The sequence below is a fragment of the Chlamydotis macqueenii genome, chromosome 31 (genome assembly GCF_036417535.1).
Source record: "Chlamydotis macqueenii isolate bChlMac1 chromosome 31, bChlMac1.mat, whole genome shotgun sequence".
Taxonomy (NCBI): domain Eukaryota; kingdom Metazoa; phylum Chordata; class Aves; order Otidiformes; family Otididae; genus Chlamydotis; species Chlamydotis macqueenii.
Window position 1 is genome coordinate 600973 of NC_141586.1, and position 12936 is coordinate 613908.

At 60.2% G+C, this 12936-nt stretch overlaps 1 protein-coding gene across 1 annotated transcript; it reads left to right on the forward strand.

Moving 5' to 3' along the window:
- The first annotated feature begins 3471 nt into the window (after positions 1-3471).
- LOC147596959 (uncharacterized) lies at positions 3472-10329 on the forward strand. Its single transcript, XM_086769160.1, has 17 exons — positions 3472-4084; positions 4285-4410; positions 4548-4627; positions 4743-4863; positions 5187-5588; positions 5817-5994; positions 6453-6541; positions 6742-6891; positions 7086-7240; positions 7438-7582; positions 7663-7758; positions 7961-8137; positions 8415-8570; positions 8823-8924; positions 8956-9328; positions 9464-9523; positions 9612-10329. Exons 1-17 carry the CDS (start codon positions 3656-3658, stop codon positions 9737-9739), a joined length of 2967 nt encoding a protein of 988 aa, XP_086625286.1. The 5' UTR covers positions 3472-3655; the 3' UTR covers positions 9740-10329.
- The last annotated feature ends 2607 nt before the right edge of the window (positions 10330-12936 follow it).

A 12936-nucleotide genomic window follows, 5' to 3' on the forward strand; every position in this document is an offset into this window, starting at 1 on the left:
CCTGGGCACGCTGGCAGCTGTAGCCCTCCGCTCCAGCACTCCCTGGCCGCCATCTGCGTCTGAAGGGGAAGCTGAGAGCTGTCCTCTTGGGCTGCAGCCCTGCTGCGGCGCCGTGTTGGTCCGCAGGCCTGTTCCGGTGCCTGTTCCACGGAGGCAGCCCAAGGAACCCCCAGACAGCCCAAGGGAGCCTGGAACAGCCCCTCTCTGCCCCTTCCCTGACAGCTCCAGCCGTGCCCTGGAGCCGCTGCCGCGCAGGCGCCTTCAGGGCTCTGCTCTGCCCGAGCTGGCTGGCTGTGGGGGACCGGGCTGCCTGGCTGAGGGCAAATGGAGAGAACTGGGGACGGAATGGGAAAGCGGTGGATAAGGGCTGTCACCGCAGTCGGGAAGCAAGCTCCTTCACACCAGTGCGGCAGTATGGAGGAGGCCTTCTTTATTGCGGCGCCGGGTGCACGGGAGATCGCTCCACCCAGCGTGCGTGCGGGTCTGGAAATCCAAACAGAATCTAGGCAGTAACTTCATACGGAATCATCAACAATTCCCAGAATATTGGGCCACAGCCTCCTTCAGGCACCCGCCTGCCCCGGCGTGGGGTCCTCCGCGGGCTGCAGGGGGATCTCGGCCAGGAGCCGCGTTACTGCTCCCCCTCCTGCTTCACTGCCCTTGGCGTGTGCAGCCGTTCCTCTCACCGAAATCCTTCACCACGGGCAGGCAGACGCCTCTCAGGGTCTCTTCACATCTCGTCTCCTCTCCACTCCTCTCAGCCGGGCCGGGCCCAGTCGGGCCCAGTCACCGCCCGGCGGGAGGCCAGAGGGTGAGGCCTGCCAGGCCCACGAGGCTCGCGCCTCCCCCTCTCTGCCCCCCAAATCTGCTTCTTCGCTTCTTTTTTTAAAGTTATTGTTCCCCTTCTTAAATACCTTATGGCAGAGGCGTTAGCAGGGAAGGTTCCCTCACCGATCGGTTCGGCCCTGGCCAGCAGCGGGTCCGCCCTGGGCCCGGCCGAGTGCGCCGGACAAAGGGGAAACACCTTCCAGCAGCTTCCTACAGAAACTGCCACCGTAGCTCCCCCCCCCCACTGAATAAAACCACACATTTATGTTCGTTTTTAAGAATTCTGATCTGCTTATAACTTATCTCTATAATTGGTAAAACAAAAAGTATTATTAACAAACATTGCTACTAAAATCCCTTTAATAGATTCCATGTTCTGATATGATTTTGTATAATTTATTAAAAATGAGAGAGTGTTAACTCTAAAGCTCCCTTTTTTTTAGAAATCCATTGTTTCTGTTCTGGGGACGGTGCTTCCTTGACTCTTGTGTAATGAATCCAAGAATCAATATCTTCCAATTTAAGGGCTGTAGATGTTGTTAGAAGCACCTGATCTGGTTCTTTCCATTTTTGTTGAAGAGATTCTGATTCCGAAATTTTCAGGTACACGTGATTTCCTGGTTGAAAATGGAGAACTGGGGAATCTAAAAGAAAAGAAGGAGGCTCTGTGACAGTTCCCTATTTTTTTTTTTTTTTTACAGCATTTAGAGTTCTTCCAAGGGAGATCAAATACAACTTAATTTAATTATCCCCAGGAACAGTCAAATTTTGGACAAGGGTGGGAGTCTGATAACTATTCAATTTATTGCTGTTAAATCTTGCACTAACCTATATTCCTGTCCTGGTTCTGGCCAGGATAGAGTTAATATTTACCTGAGCTGGGTGGAGAACTGAAGCTGGTAGCCCCTATGGCTGGGATAGTTAACTAATTAGCTAACAGCTGGTGTTAATTTACCCAAATTAGCCAAAGGGCTATTCCATCCCCTCTGATATCGTGCTCAGTATATAAGTGAGGAGGGTGCTGAAGGGAGGCCCCCTGCTACTTGGAAGAGACTGGATGTGGAGATCTGTTGTGAGCCATTGTACTGTATTTGTGTTCCATCACTGTCTTGTTTTCTTCTGTCATTACTGTTAAATTTACTTTTTGTTCAATCTCAACCCGCGTGTTTGGTTTTTTTTTCCTGGTTTTCTTTTGTTTGTCAAATCTCCTCCTATTCTCTCGGAGAGTGGGGGGAGTGAGAGACAGACTGCATAGTCTGGTCCCCGTTGGGGCTGAACTACGACAGTTCCTCACCTCCAGCTTTTTCACAGGTAAAACGGGAGTACCGAATTCTGATTCCCATTCGACTAGTAGTCGATATTTTAAAAATTTTCAATTGTTTTCTCAAGGCCTCTGCTAGCTTCCTATTTTAAAGGGCACTGGTTTTGTTTTACTGGGTTAGCACAATAAATTGAATCGTTCGGGATCGTCAGCCTGTAGCGGCCAACCCGTAGACCTTGCTGACAGCTTTAAAGGAAATGACAAGTGGTTCACTGTACGGGATTTGAAGGGTGCCGTTTTCTGCATTCCCCTCGACAACAATAATCAGGCGGATTTTGCCTTGGAATGGAAAACCCCAGAACCGGGCAGAAGACACGGCTCACCCGGACAGTGTTACCTCCAGGATTTAAGGATAGCCCAACGATCTTTGGAAATCAACTGGCTAAGGAATTAGAAACACGGCAAAGAATTCATGCTGAAGGACTGCTGTTGCAACACGTAGGTGACATTTTAATAGCCACGGAAACCAGAGAAGAAGGTTTCACCTTGACTGCTAATCTGCTAAATTTCTTGGGCCCAGGCGGTGACAGAGTTTCCAAGAGGAAAGCCCAGACTGGCAAAGAGACTGCCGTGTGTTTGGGATCTGAGATTACGCAGGGGCAAAGACGACTTGGAAACGAGAGAAAGGAGGCGATTTGTCAAATGCCGGAGCCAGAAGGAGCCAAGGAGCTGCGAACATTTCTGGGAGTGGCTGGCTGGGGTCACCTGGGGATTCCTAATTACGGACTGCTGGTAAAACCTTTCTGTGAGACCTTAATGGAACCAGAACAACAGAACATCTTTTCAGGGCTCAGCAGCGAGCCAAAAGCACAGGGATGGCGTGGGGGCATGCCGGGGTGTCTGACCATGGGGCTCTGCGACAGCGCGGAGGGCAACAGGGAGGTCCCGGGGGGACGAGAGGGCGAAGGGTGGACTGGGGGCACCCTGAGAGCACCCAGGTGCCCAGGGCTGAGCCGGCCCCCTGCACCCCATGGAACCCTGCCCCACCCGGCCCAGGCAGCGTGTCACAGTGGGGCCCTTTGTGACCTCCGCGTTCCGACACCCCGTCCAACTGCATAGGTCAGCGCGGCTGCGCCCCCCCCGCCCTCAGTGTCCGGCAGGACAGCGACAGGACAGGGCAGGAGCCCGTGGAGCTGGCGAGGAGCCCGCGAGGAGCCCACGTCTTACCCTGCCGGCCCCGGCAGCAGCCCCGCAGCGCCGAGGCCTTTCGACAAAGCTTCCCCCACATCCCCACTCCTACCCTTTCCTCCACCCCGCGGGATGGCAGAGAGGCCCCCCCGCCGCCCCAGGGTGGCCTGGGAGGAAGATCGGACATCCCAGGAGAGCAGCTCTCCACGGGAGCCCAACGACGTGTCGATGGTGGAGCCGCTGCAGATTGGTGAGTGAGGGGCCCTCTTGGTCGGGGCAGGGCTGGGGCCAGCCAGCGCACCCTGCTCGACGCCAGCGTCACCTTTCCCGGCACGTGGGCAGCGGGGGTCCCGCGGGCGGGGGCACGATTCCGCCTGAATGACGGGGATGCTCAGGGCTGGCAGCTGGCCCCAGCACAGCCTCTCCCAGGGAGGGACAGCAGAGGGGACCCAGCTCCTGCTCCGGCCACGGGCAGCCGTGCTGTGGGACGGGGACCTTTCCTGCCCACCTGCAAGAGAGTTCCTCAGCGCGGGGCACCGGGGGCTTTCCCCGCCGCGCCGTGCGCCAGCATGGCAGCCCGGCTGCCGGGCACCCTCCAGCCCTGGCACGCACGGGAACACTGTGCCAGGGGAGCGGGCAGGGGCTGGACGCAGGGCAGATTTCCGGCCTCTGCCCTCTGCTGCCCCCGGCCCCTCTCCACACCCTCCCTGCTCTCCTCCTTCCTTAGATGACAGCTGGTTGCCTGTCTACGCTGTGGAACAGGCAACCGTCGACTTCATCCAGGCCTTTGCCAGCAGCCCCCAGCAGGTAACCGTGGCCGTTCCACCTGCGCCTGTGCCGGCCTGTGCTGACAGGGGCTCTGCTGCCGGGCTGCCGGAGCTGTGCTGGCTGGGCAGCGCTGCTTCTCCCAGCTCTCCCGCACGGCACTGCACGCCCACGGCTCCGGTCCCGCTGGCCGTGTGTCCCCTCTCACGCTCCCCGTTTCTCTCTCTGTCCCCGCGTGCCAGGAGGAGCGCCAGAAGACGAAGTTCCTTGAATGCATCTGCGTCCTGTGCAGAGCCGCCAAGCAGCACGACTTGTGTCGGGGCCTGGATGTCTTCTGCCACAGATACCAGCTGGCAGAGAAGATCCAGGTGAGGGGAAACCCCAGGGCTCTGCGGAAGGGCCTGGCCGGCACGGGCACCCTGTGGGGACCACGCGTGGCAGGGCGAGGGTCTGGTGGCACTGGGTGCTGGCAGCTGCCAGGGCCCATCCCAGTTGTGCTCTGCAGGCGCTGCTGGAAGAGGAGCCCAGGGACCAAATGCGCACGGCCATGCGGCAGAAAGCCATGCGTGCCATCGCCGCATTGAGGTACCTGCCCATCCCTCCTGGGGACCCCGTCCCAGAGCTGCGTGCCCACCTGCACGAGGCCTGGAGGCTCTGCTCCCAGCACCAGTGTCCCACTGGCGCCTCTCCCTCTTTGCAGCTCAGCGGGGATTCTGCTGGAGGGCAAAAAGACAAGCCTCCTACAAGCCTGCTTCTCCAGTGTCTTCTTCCTTCCACCAAACAACGAAATCCGCGGCCTGGGCAATTATCTCTACCATGAGGTAAGTGCTGGGTGAGCCACAGGAGCCCCCAGACCCTCTGGGCTGCTCCCTGGCCTCCCCGTGCTGCGATATGAGCAGAGAGCCAGGGCAGGGCAGGGTCTCGGCTTTGCTTTCCCACCCTCAGCCCTTCGTCCCCTTCCCCTGGGCCTGGCCACGTCCCGTGCCGCAGGCTGCTCTGCCCGCAGCAGATTGTCTGTGCCTGGCTCTCTCCCGGGCACCGCGATGCCGTGCAGGAGGCCTCCCTTGGCTCCGGGAGCTCAGAGTCGTCTCCTGGGGCGAGAGGGACAGCAGGGAGCACGGCCACAACTCTGTCTTCCTTGCAGACCCTGATTGCCATGGACGAGATGCTGGAGACGTTGGTGCTCAGCACTCCCGCCTGCAGAGTCAGCGAGCAGCTGCAGAGTATCTTCCAGGTCTGGCCCGGGCACAGAGCGGGGCTGTTCCTCTCCCTGCAGGGAAGGGATTGTCCACTCTTGATGGACGGCCCGCACCTTTGCTCGAGAGCAGAGGAAGCGGCGACGGACTGTGCGAGTCCAGCTGAGGAGCTGGGTCGCGCTGCTTGTGCTGCAGCGGGTGTCTGCTGCCAGGGCTCACCAGCAGCTTCTCGCACCTCACCCCAGATGCTGCTGAACTTCACCGACTCTGAGAGAGCAGAGGTGCGGGAGAGGGCTGTGGGGAGGATTAGCTTGCTGAGCTGTGTGCTGAGCAGGCATTCCTCGCTGGAGGTAAGGAGCCAGGCACCCTCCAGCCAGGCCATCTCCCCCTCCCTGCACACCAGAGCAGCCTGCAGCTCTCCCCGCGCGGGGTTGTCACCCATGGCACTGCTTTGGGAGCCGTGGCCGGCGTGGCCCTGCCAAGCCCTGGCTCACCCGGGACCACCCCAGAGTGTGTGCAGGGCTTTGGCACCAGCTGCCTGCCCTCAACCCTGCTGCTCTTCTGCCTCCCTCACCCAGGGCTGCGACCGCCGTGACAGAGAAATACACGGCCCCGACGGCTACAGAGACATCGAGATCCCAGTCCTGGGGCGGCTGCTGGGACGGCTCCTCCTTTTCAGATCTTCAGAGGATGAGACAAAGCGTCCAGCTTCAGAGGCTCTCTGTTACCTCTCCAGATTCCTGAAAAGTCAAGAAGGTAAGAGAAGTTGTGGTGGGCTGCATCCCACCGCACACAGACATCTGCCGTTGGGTCGGCTTCTCTCCCCCACCTCCTTTGTCCCTCACAGCTGCTTCCCGCAGCTTCCCAGCTGTCATTCTGCTGCAGAGGCCGAGTGCTCTCCTGAAGTCCAGGACCTGCTGCCTCCTGCTCTCCTTCCGCCCTCCTTGCAGCATCTTGAACCCCACCAAAGCGGCTCTTGATTGCCGTGTCCCAAAGCCACGTCTTCCCTGTTAGCGAAGAGCAGGTCCATCTGTGCATCACCCCGCCTGCTCCCTCCAGTGCTGGCAGCAAGAAGCTGTTCCTGCCGCCCTCCAGAAATCTCCCTGACCGCCTGTGCCCTGCCGTCCTGCCAGCAGATCTCTGGGTGCTTTGGGGAGCTTGCTGGCAAAGCTGCTGTGTCTTATTGACTCTTCTGTGTTCCCCCCGCTGTTTAGGCAGGTCAAGGCCAAAGCAGAAAGCACAGCAGCTCTGCTGGGAACACCAGACCACCTCCTCTCAGTTTTTGGCCCCCGGCAGAGACACGGTAATGAGCCCCCCCCTTCCTGGGACACTCCTCCGTGGCATCAGCAGGGCACGTGTGTGAGCAAAGGCACCCAGACTCAGCGGGCACTGCCGCCAGTGCTGCCGGGCATCTCTCGCCAGGGCTGCTCGTGCTGCCCAGCTCGGCAGCACCATCAGGGCACTGGCGGTGACGTGTCTTCCCTCCCTGCCTTCCTCCCATAGGACTTTTTAATATACCTCAGCCTTTGGGAGAGGACAGTCATCGTCCTTGTCTTCATCGAGGCAGTGAGAGACCACAGCATCTTTGACAAGGAGGTGGCCATAAAGATGCTGGACGAGGTCATGGCAGCCCCTGACTTGTGGCTGACGGACGTAAGTGGCCGGTGGCCGGCTTGCCGTGCCCTTCAGCCCTGTCAGCCCTTCTTGCTCCCTCCATGCCTCCCTCCCAAACCCAGCTGTGTCGGGCACCAGAAGCCACCTGAAGGCAGCAGCGAGGGATGGGAAGGGCAGCTGAGGAAATGGCTGCACCCCAGTGGCTGCACCATCCTCACCTGTGTCCCCTCCAGGCGCCAGCGATCCTGAGCTACATCCACAAAAACCTGGAGGACATCAACACGGCACCAGCCCGGCAGAGCGTGGAGTCACTGCTTCTCCTGATGGCTATCGGGTACCCTAGGGAGGCGGTCAGGACCATGCTGAAGATCGCTCTGCCAGGAGACAGGTACTGGCCCTGGCAAGCCCCCTGAGGGGCCCGGGGACTCTCTGGCTGCCAGCCCCACCGGGAACACCACCACCTCAGCGCTCTCCTGCTGCCCAGGGCATCCCAACCGAGGGGCAGGGTCTGTGTCCCGCGGGGCTGTCCCGGGCCGTGCTGCTGTGGCCGAGGCAGCCCGGCTGACAGAGCGCTCTGTCTTGCAGCACTGCCCGGGCCATGTGGGAGGTGATGTTCTCCATACCCCAGGTTTTGGAGGAGATCTTTAACAAGCTCCTCAGATTATCCCGGATTGCATCTTCTCGCGGGCTTCACAGCCACAGGAAACCAGGCGCCTGCGTCCACGTGCCTGTGAGTTACCAGCAAAGGCCTGATCGCCTTCCGCGAGCCCTGCAGGCTCTGCCAGTGTCTCACTGCTGGGTTTCTTTCAGCCGACGACCTCTGCCAGCTGTGAGATGTGTCCAAGCTGGCTAGTGCTCTTCCAGTACCTCGAAGGCCTCCTCACGCGCTTGGAGAGAGCTGACATGGTGAGCAGGGCGTCATGACGGGAGCCGTGTTGGCAGCCGCGGCTGGGGCAGTGGGTAAGGCGGTGGCCTGGCCTGGGCCGGCAGTCAGGCGGTGGGGTGACTGCTCCAACCGCCCTCCCTGCCGTGGTGGGCCCTGCGGCTGCCTGGGGCGCTTTCCAGGCACGGGCCTTCTCACAAAACGGAAACTCTCTTTTTCACACAGGCAAGGAAAATGCTGGCCTTCCTCCCGCACATGATGGAGGTGTTCCACGGTGGCAGCACAGACATCAAGAGGACGGTCCTGCTGCTCTGCAGAAAGATGCTGGGTCGCCTGAAGAAGGAGGAAGCCAGCCCCGTCGCTGTGCAGCTGGCAGCGGAGCTCCTGCCCCTGTTTGACCATGTAAGGCTGATGTGGGAGACCGAGCCCCGCAGAGGGGCACCGGGCAAGGAGAGCTGTCCTGCGGCCCAGCCCTCGCAGGTCGATGCCTCCGAGCCCCCTGTGCTGGGGCCCAGGCCGGCCCCTGTGCAAAGCAGCTGCAGCTCAAGAGCCGCTCCCAGAGCCGCGCGGGCTCCCCAGCGGCGCTGCCGGGCTGGAGCAGAGGTTCCCACAGCTCCTGTGTGCAGAGCCCGACCCCGCAGCACCTCCCCTCAGGTCCCCATCTCCTCCTCCCTACCAGGAGTGCAGCCGGATGAGAGAGATCTCCATCAGCCTCTTCCGGGAGCTGCTGGGGACTGTGGTGGGCAACGACAGGAGGAGGATGGAGAAGATGGTGCAAAGGGGCCTGCTCCCCCTCTTCTTCCGCATGCATGATGAGGTCAACGGTGTGGCCAAGGTAGAGACTGCAACGCTGGCTAGGGACAGAGGGCAGGGCATGCTGACCCCTGGGCAGCGGGGCAAGAGCTGACACTTCCTACACCTGCCCCACCTGGTCCAGCAGGGCTGTGCCCAGGAGACCCCCAGATGTTTGAGCCGGGGCACGTCCCAGCACCCCAAGGGCGGGATCACCCCGGGAACAAGGGCAGGGGGACGCCAGGTCTCCTTCCCCAGGCCGTGGTGCCATCTCACAGGTTCTGCTGCTCTGCAGGTCTCCGGGGAAGCCCTCCTCGCTGCAGCAGAGCTGCTCAAGTGGAAAGAGCTCCGACACCTGCTGCAGACCCAGCAGACACAGAGGATTGGGGAGTGTTTGGTGAGCACAGCCCCCACACCCCTGGGCCCAGGCTGGACGAGGGCTGCCCCCGCGGCTGGGGTGCGGGCTCTGCAGCTGTGCCTCGCCTGCCCGGCTCCAGCCCGGAGTCCGCAGCCTGGAGCTGGATCTTGATCCCTGTCCTCAGGAGCAGAGCCCCCAGGGGCTCTTCTCCACGCCCCGCTCCCCTCCCTGCAAAATGGGGGATGGAGGGCTCTCAGCAACGGGGGGGTGCGGCAGGAGGCACTGCTCCGGCCAAGTGGGGAGGCGCTGCGACATGCCCGTGCCCTCGTGCTCCCTGCAGCTGGCGCGGGACAGGAGCCAGGCTGAGGCCTACTGCCGTCAGAGCCTGCCGTACCTGCAGGATGTTCAGGCCGCCATGCGAGAGACGGCCGTCAGGTTCCTCGGTGAGCCGCAGCCCCCGGGGTCCCTCTCTTGGCAGCCTGGCCCCAGTCCCTGCTGCCGCACTGGCAGCGAGGAGCAGCCCTGTGCTGCGGGGAGCACGCTGGGGAGCGGCAGGGCTGACGAAGCTCTGTGCCTAGGGCTTGCCGCGCGACCCCTGAGGGACCAGAGCCCGGAGATGGTGTCGGAGATCTGCAGCGGTGAGTGGAGAGCATGGTCTGGAGGGGACGCCTGGGGGTCTCTGCAGACGCGGGCGTTCATCTCAGCTCTGTTTCCTCTCTGTCGCAGCCCTTCAGAACTTGGTGAAAGACCGCGAACCCTCCATCTCGTCCCTGGCAGCTCAGACCCTCCTCATCCTCAGGTCTCCACAGGAGAAGCCAAGATCAGGACGCACCCTGCGAGCACTCTGCTGCTGATGCTGCTAAGCCAGGCAGCGGTGCGGCCTTCTTGGGAAAAGGGCTCTATTTTAATAAAGCTGGAACAGCAGCCCAAACCCTTCAGATGTGTGAGAGACACGCAGCCAGGCCAGGGCACAGGAGGGCTGGTCCCTGCTCTGGTCACCCCACGCGTCTCAGCATCCCAGCGAGGCCCCAGCATTTGCTGTTGCTGCATCGCCACTGCCTCGCGCCGTGATGGACTCCTCCGGAGGGTTTCCAAGCAGAGGACAGAGGTGCTGAGGGGCAACCGCAGGGTCCCAGGGGCACTGGAGGACAAGCAGATTTCCTCGGTCCCCGTGAATGCCTCAGAAGGGTCCTTAGGGGAACAGAGGGGGCCTGAGCAGGCTGGCGGAGCACCAGAAGGCTCTGGGGCATAACAAACGCCTGTGGAGGAGTGCTGAGGGGACACCAGGGGCATTGTACCGTGTAGGGGCCAGGCCCCCCGTCTGCTGGGGTTCCGTAGGGTGCTAGAGGTCCCGCAGAGGGCTCTGGGCAGCAACGAAGGCCGAAGGAGGGGTCCTGGGTGGACTGGGGCCATGCAAAGGCAGCTACGGGGCTCTCCTGCTGTTATTTCCCAATCATAAAAAAAAATAGGCATAATAATAATAATAACAACACAACAAATGGATGATTCACAATTTCTCACCCCGCAGTGACCTGATGACTGATACAGCCTGTCCTGAGCAGCAATCATGAAATGAAAAAAAAAAAAAAAAACCAAACCACAACTGTAACCGATCTCAGACCGATTCTAAACAGCGCGAGAGAAAGAGGCAGCTCAGCGGCCCACCCCTCGTCAGTCCGGAGCGTGACGGGGCTGCCATGGCTCACTTTCTTTGGCCAGTTTGGGTCAGCAGTGTTGCAAATATCATGATAAAAGTTAAAAACTTGATCATGAAATGTATTTGTCCTGAGAGGGAACGGGGAGTCTCAGAACTGTGACAACATCTCGTCCGTCAGCAGTCGGCCCAGCGCGTCCGGGGGAATTCAGAAAGGGGGTACAACAAAGGTGGGCCTCAAACCCCAGCTGTGGGGACGGGCCCTGAGCCCCGGGGCACGCTGGAGCCAGCAAATCCAGGACAACGCGACCTGTTCCCAAGACCGCGGATGGAGATTTTTAAGGAGGGCTTCCAGCAGCGAACCCGAGGAGGGGGCGCTCCGACGACCCCGGGACCACCAGAAGACCCTCGACCCAAAAGCCCGAGCACGCGCAAGTGGGTGGGGAATACGAGAATGATTTCTAGCAAGATTAATGTTTTTATGTACAATATTTCTCGGAAATCTAGTGACTATGTAGAACAGGTGTGCCTTTAGCCTGCGCTGTTGGGTCCAACAGGCGCACGCTGGGGGGAGCGATCCCCTGTGCGCCCAGCGCCGCAATAAAGGATGCCTGCGTCTTCACTTCCCACTGCTGTTGAGGAGTTTTATTCCGGATTTCGGTAACAGCAGTGCTGGCCGTACCCCGCTGTCCCGGTTTCGGCAGGGACGGAGTGAGTTTTCCTCTCGGTAGCCCCTGCGGTTTGGCTTTGGGATGTGAGGAACGTCGATGGAACACCCTGATGGCAGGAGCTGTTGCGGATCAGACCGAGGACGCCGTCTGGCTTTCCAGGTCTCGTTAAAGTCTCGTTAACATGCAGATGCAAAGGGCAGACAGAATAATTGACCCAAACTGGCCAAAGAGAGCGTTCCACGCTGGAAACGTCACGCTCGGTGTAGAAGTGGGGGTTGCGCCCCGAGGGGGCAGCCATTCTGGCACCCATTTTTCCATCCATCTCTCCATCGTCCCCCCCCGCCTTGCTGGCTCGCTGTCCCCCCCCTTCGCTGGCCACTCGGTCGCGTTTCCGTGCTGGCTGCTCAGGACGGGCTGTGTCGGCCATCGGGACGCCGGGTGGTGAGAAATCGGGCGTTGTTCGTTTTGGGTATTTCAGGGACCTTCTATCCTGTTACTGCTGTCGTTTTCCTTTGCTGTTCTAGTAAGCGCTCTTCATCTCACCCCACGAGTTTTCCTTTCTTCCCAATTTCTCTCCCCCATCCCACTGGTGAAACCGTGTGGCGACCAGGGCTAAACCACCACACCCAAAAGGCCAACGGCATCCTGGGCTGGATCCCCAGCAGCGTGGGCAGCAGGGCGAGGGAGGGGATTCTCCCCCTCTACTCTGCCCTGGTGAGACCCCACCTGCAGCACTGCACCCAGTTCTGGATCCCCCAACACAAGAAGGACGTGGAGCTGGTGGAGAGGGTCCAGAGGAGGCCATAAAGATGATGAGAGGGCTGGAGCAGCTCTGCTGTGAGGCCAGGCTGGGAGAGCTGGGGCTGTTCAGCCTGGAGAAGAGGAGGCTCCGGGGAGACCTGAGAGCAGCTCCCAGTGCCCAAAGGGGGCTGCAGGAAAGGTGGGGAGAGACTCTTCAGCAGGGCCTGCTGGGACAGGACAAGGGGTGATGGTTTCAAAATAGAGGGAGGCAGATTCAGATTGGATATTAGGAAGAAATGTTTTACACTGAGGGTGGTGGAGCACTGTCCCAGGTTGCCCAGAGAGGTGGTGGATGCCCCATCCCTGGAAACATCCCTGGCCAGGTTGGCCGGGGCTCTGAGCAACCTGATCTGGTTGGAGATGTCCCTGCTCCTGGCAGGGGGGTTGGGCTGGGTGGGCTTTAACAGTCTCTTCCCACCCAAACCATTCCGTGATTTGGCACGGAAGTCAAGAAGGCCCAGCTACTAAAGGGCTTCAGGGACGCCGGGGCAGGAGATGCCACGTCAGGGAGCAAAGTTTCCCTTGGGGAAGGGATGAGAAAAGTCCCAAGGTGTTGCTTTGGAGCAACAGCGCAGGGCCGATGCCCCGGAGCCAACTTCGGGCCAAGGTTGGGCTGAGGCACCTCCTGAGGATGCTCGCAGCATCCCCGTGATGACGGCTCTACGCTGACGCCCGCAGGACCAGTGCAGGTCACCCAAAAGGCGTACGAGGTGCGTGAGGAACACGTAACGCCTCGGCTCGTGACGCACCTTCGCAGGCTCCTTGTAGAACCGCTCACGGTGGCAGGACCCTGCCTGACGCGCTGCTCAATTAAATCATTTTCCACTTAGCACAAATTTGTGGTTAATTTGCCTCAACAGGTCTTTTGACCAGCCAAGGAGCCAGTGTCCTCTGGAGCAGGACCTCCTAGGGCCCACCCGGTCGC

Bases quoted from the DNA above. Each gene is read 5' to 3' on its own strand.
- LOC147596959 (XM_086769160.1), top strand. From the start codon at position 3,656: ATGACGGGGATGCTCAGGGCTGGCAGCTGGCCCCAGCACAGCCTCTCC. The intron at 7,583-7,662 runs GTGAGTTACCAG...GGTTTCTTTCAG, and splicing joins GCGCCTGCGTCCACGTGCCT to CCGACGACCTCTGCCAGCTG. The intron at 9,524-9,611 runs GTGAGTGGAGAG...TCTCTGTCGCAG, and splicing joins GGTGTCGGAGATCTGCAGCG to CCCTTCAGAACTTGGTGAAA.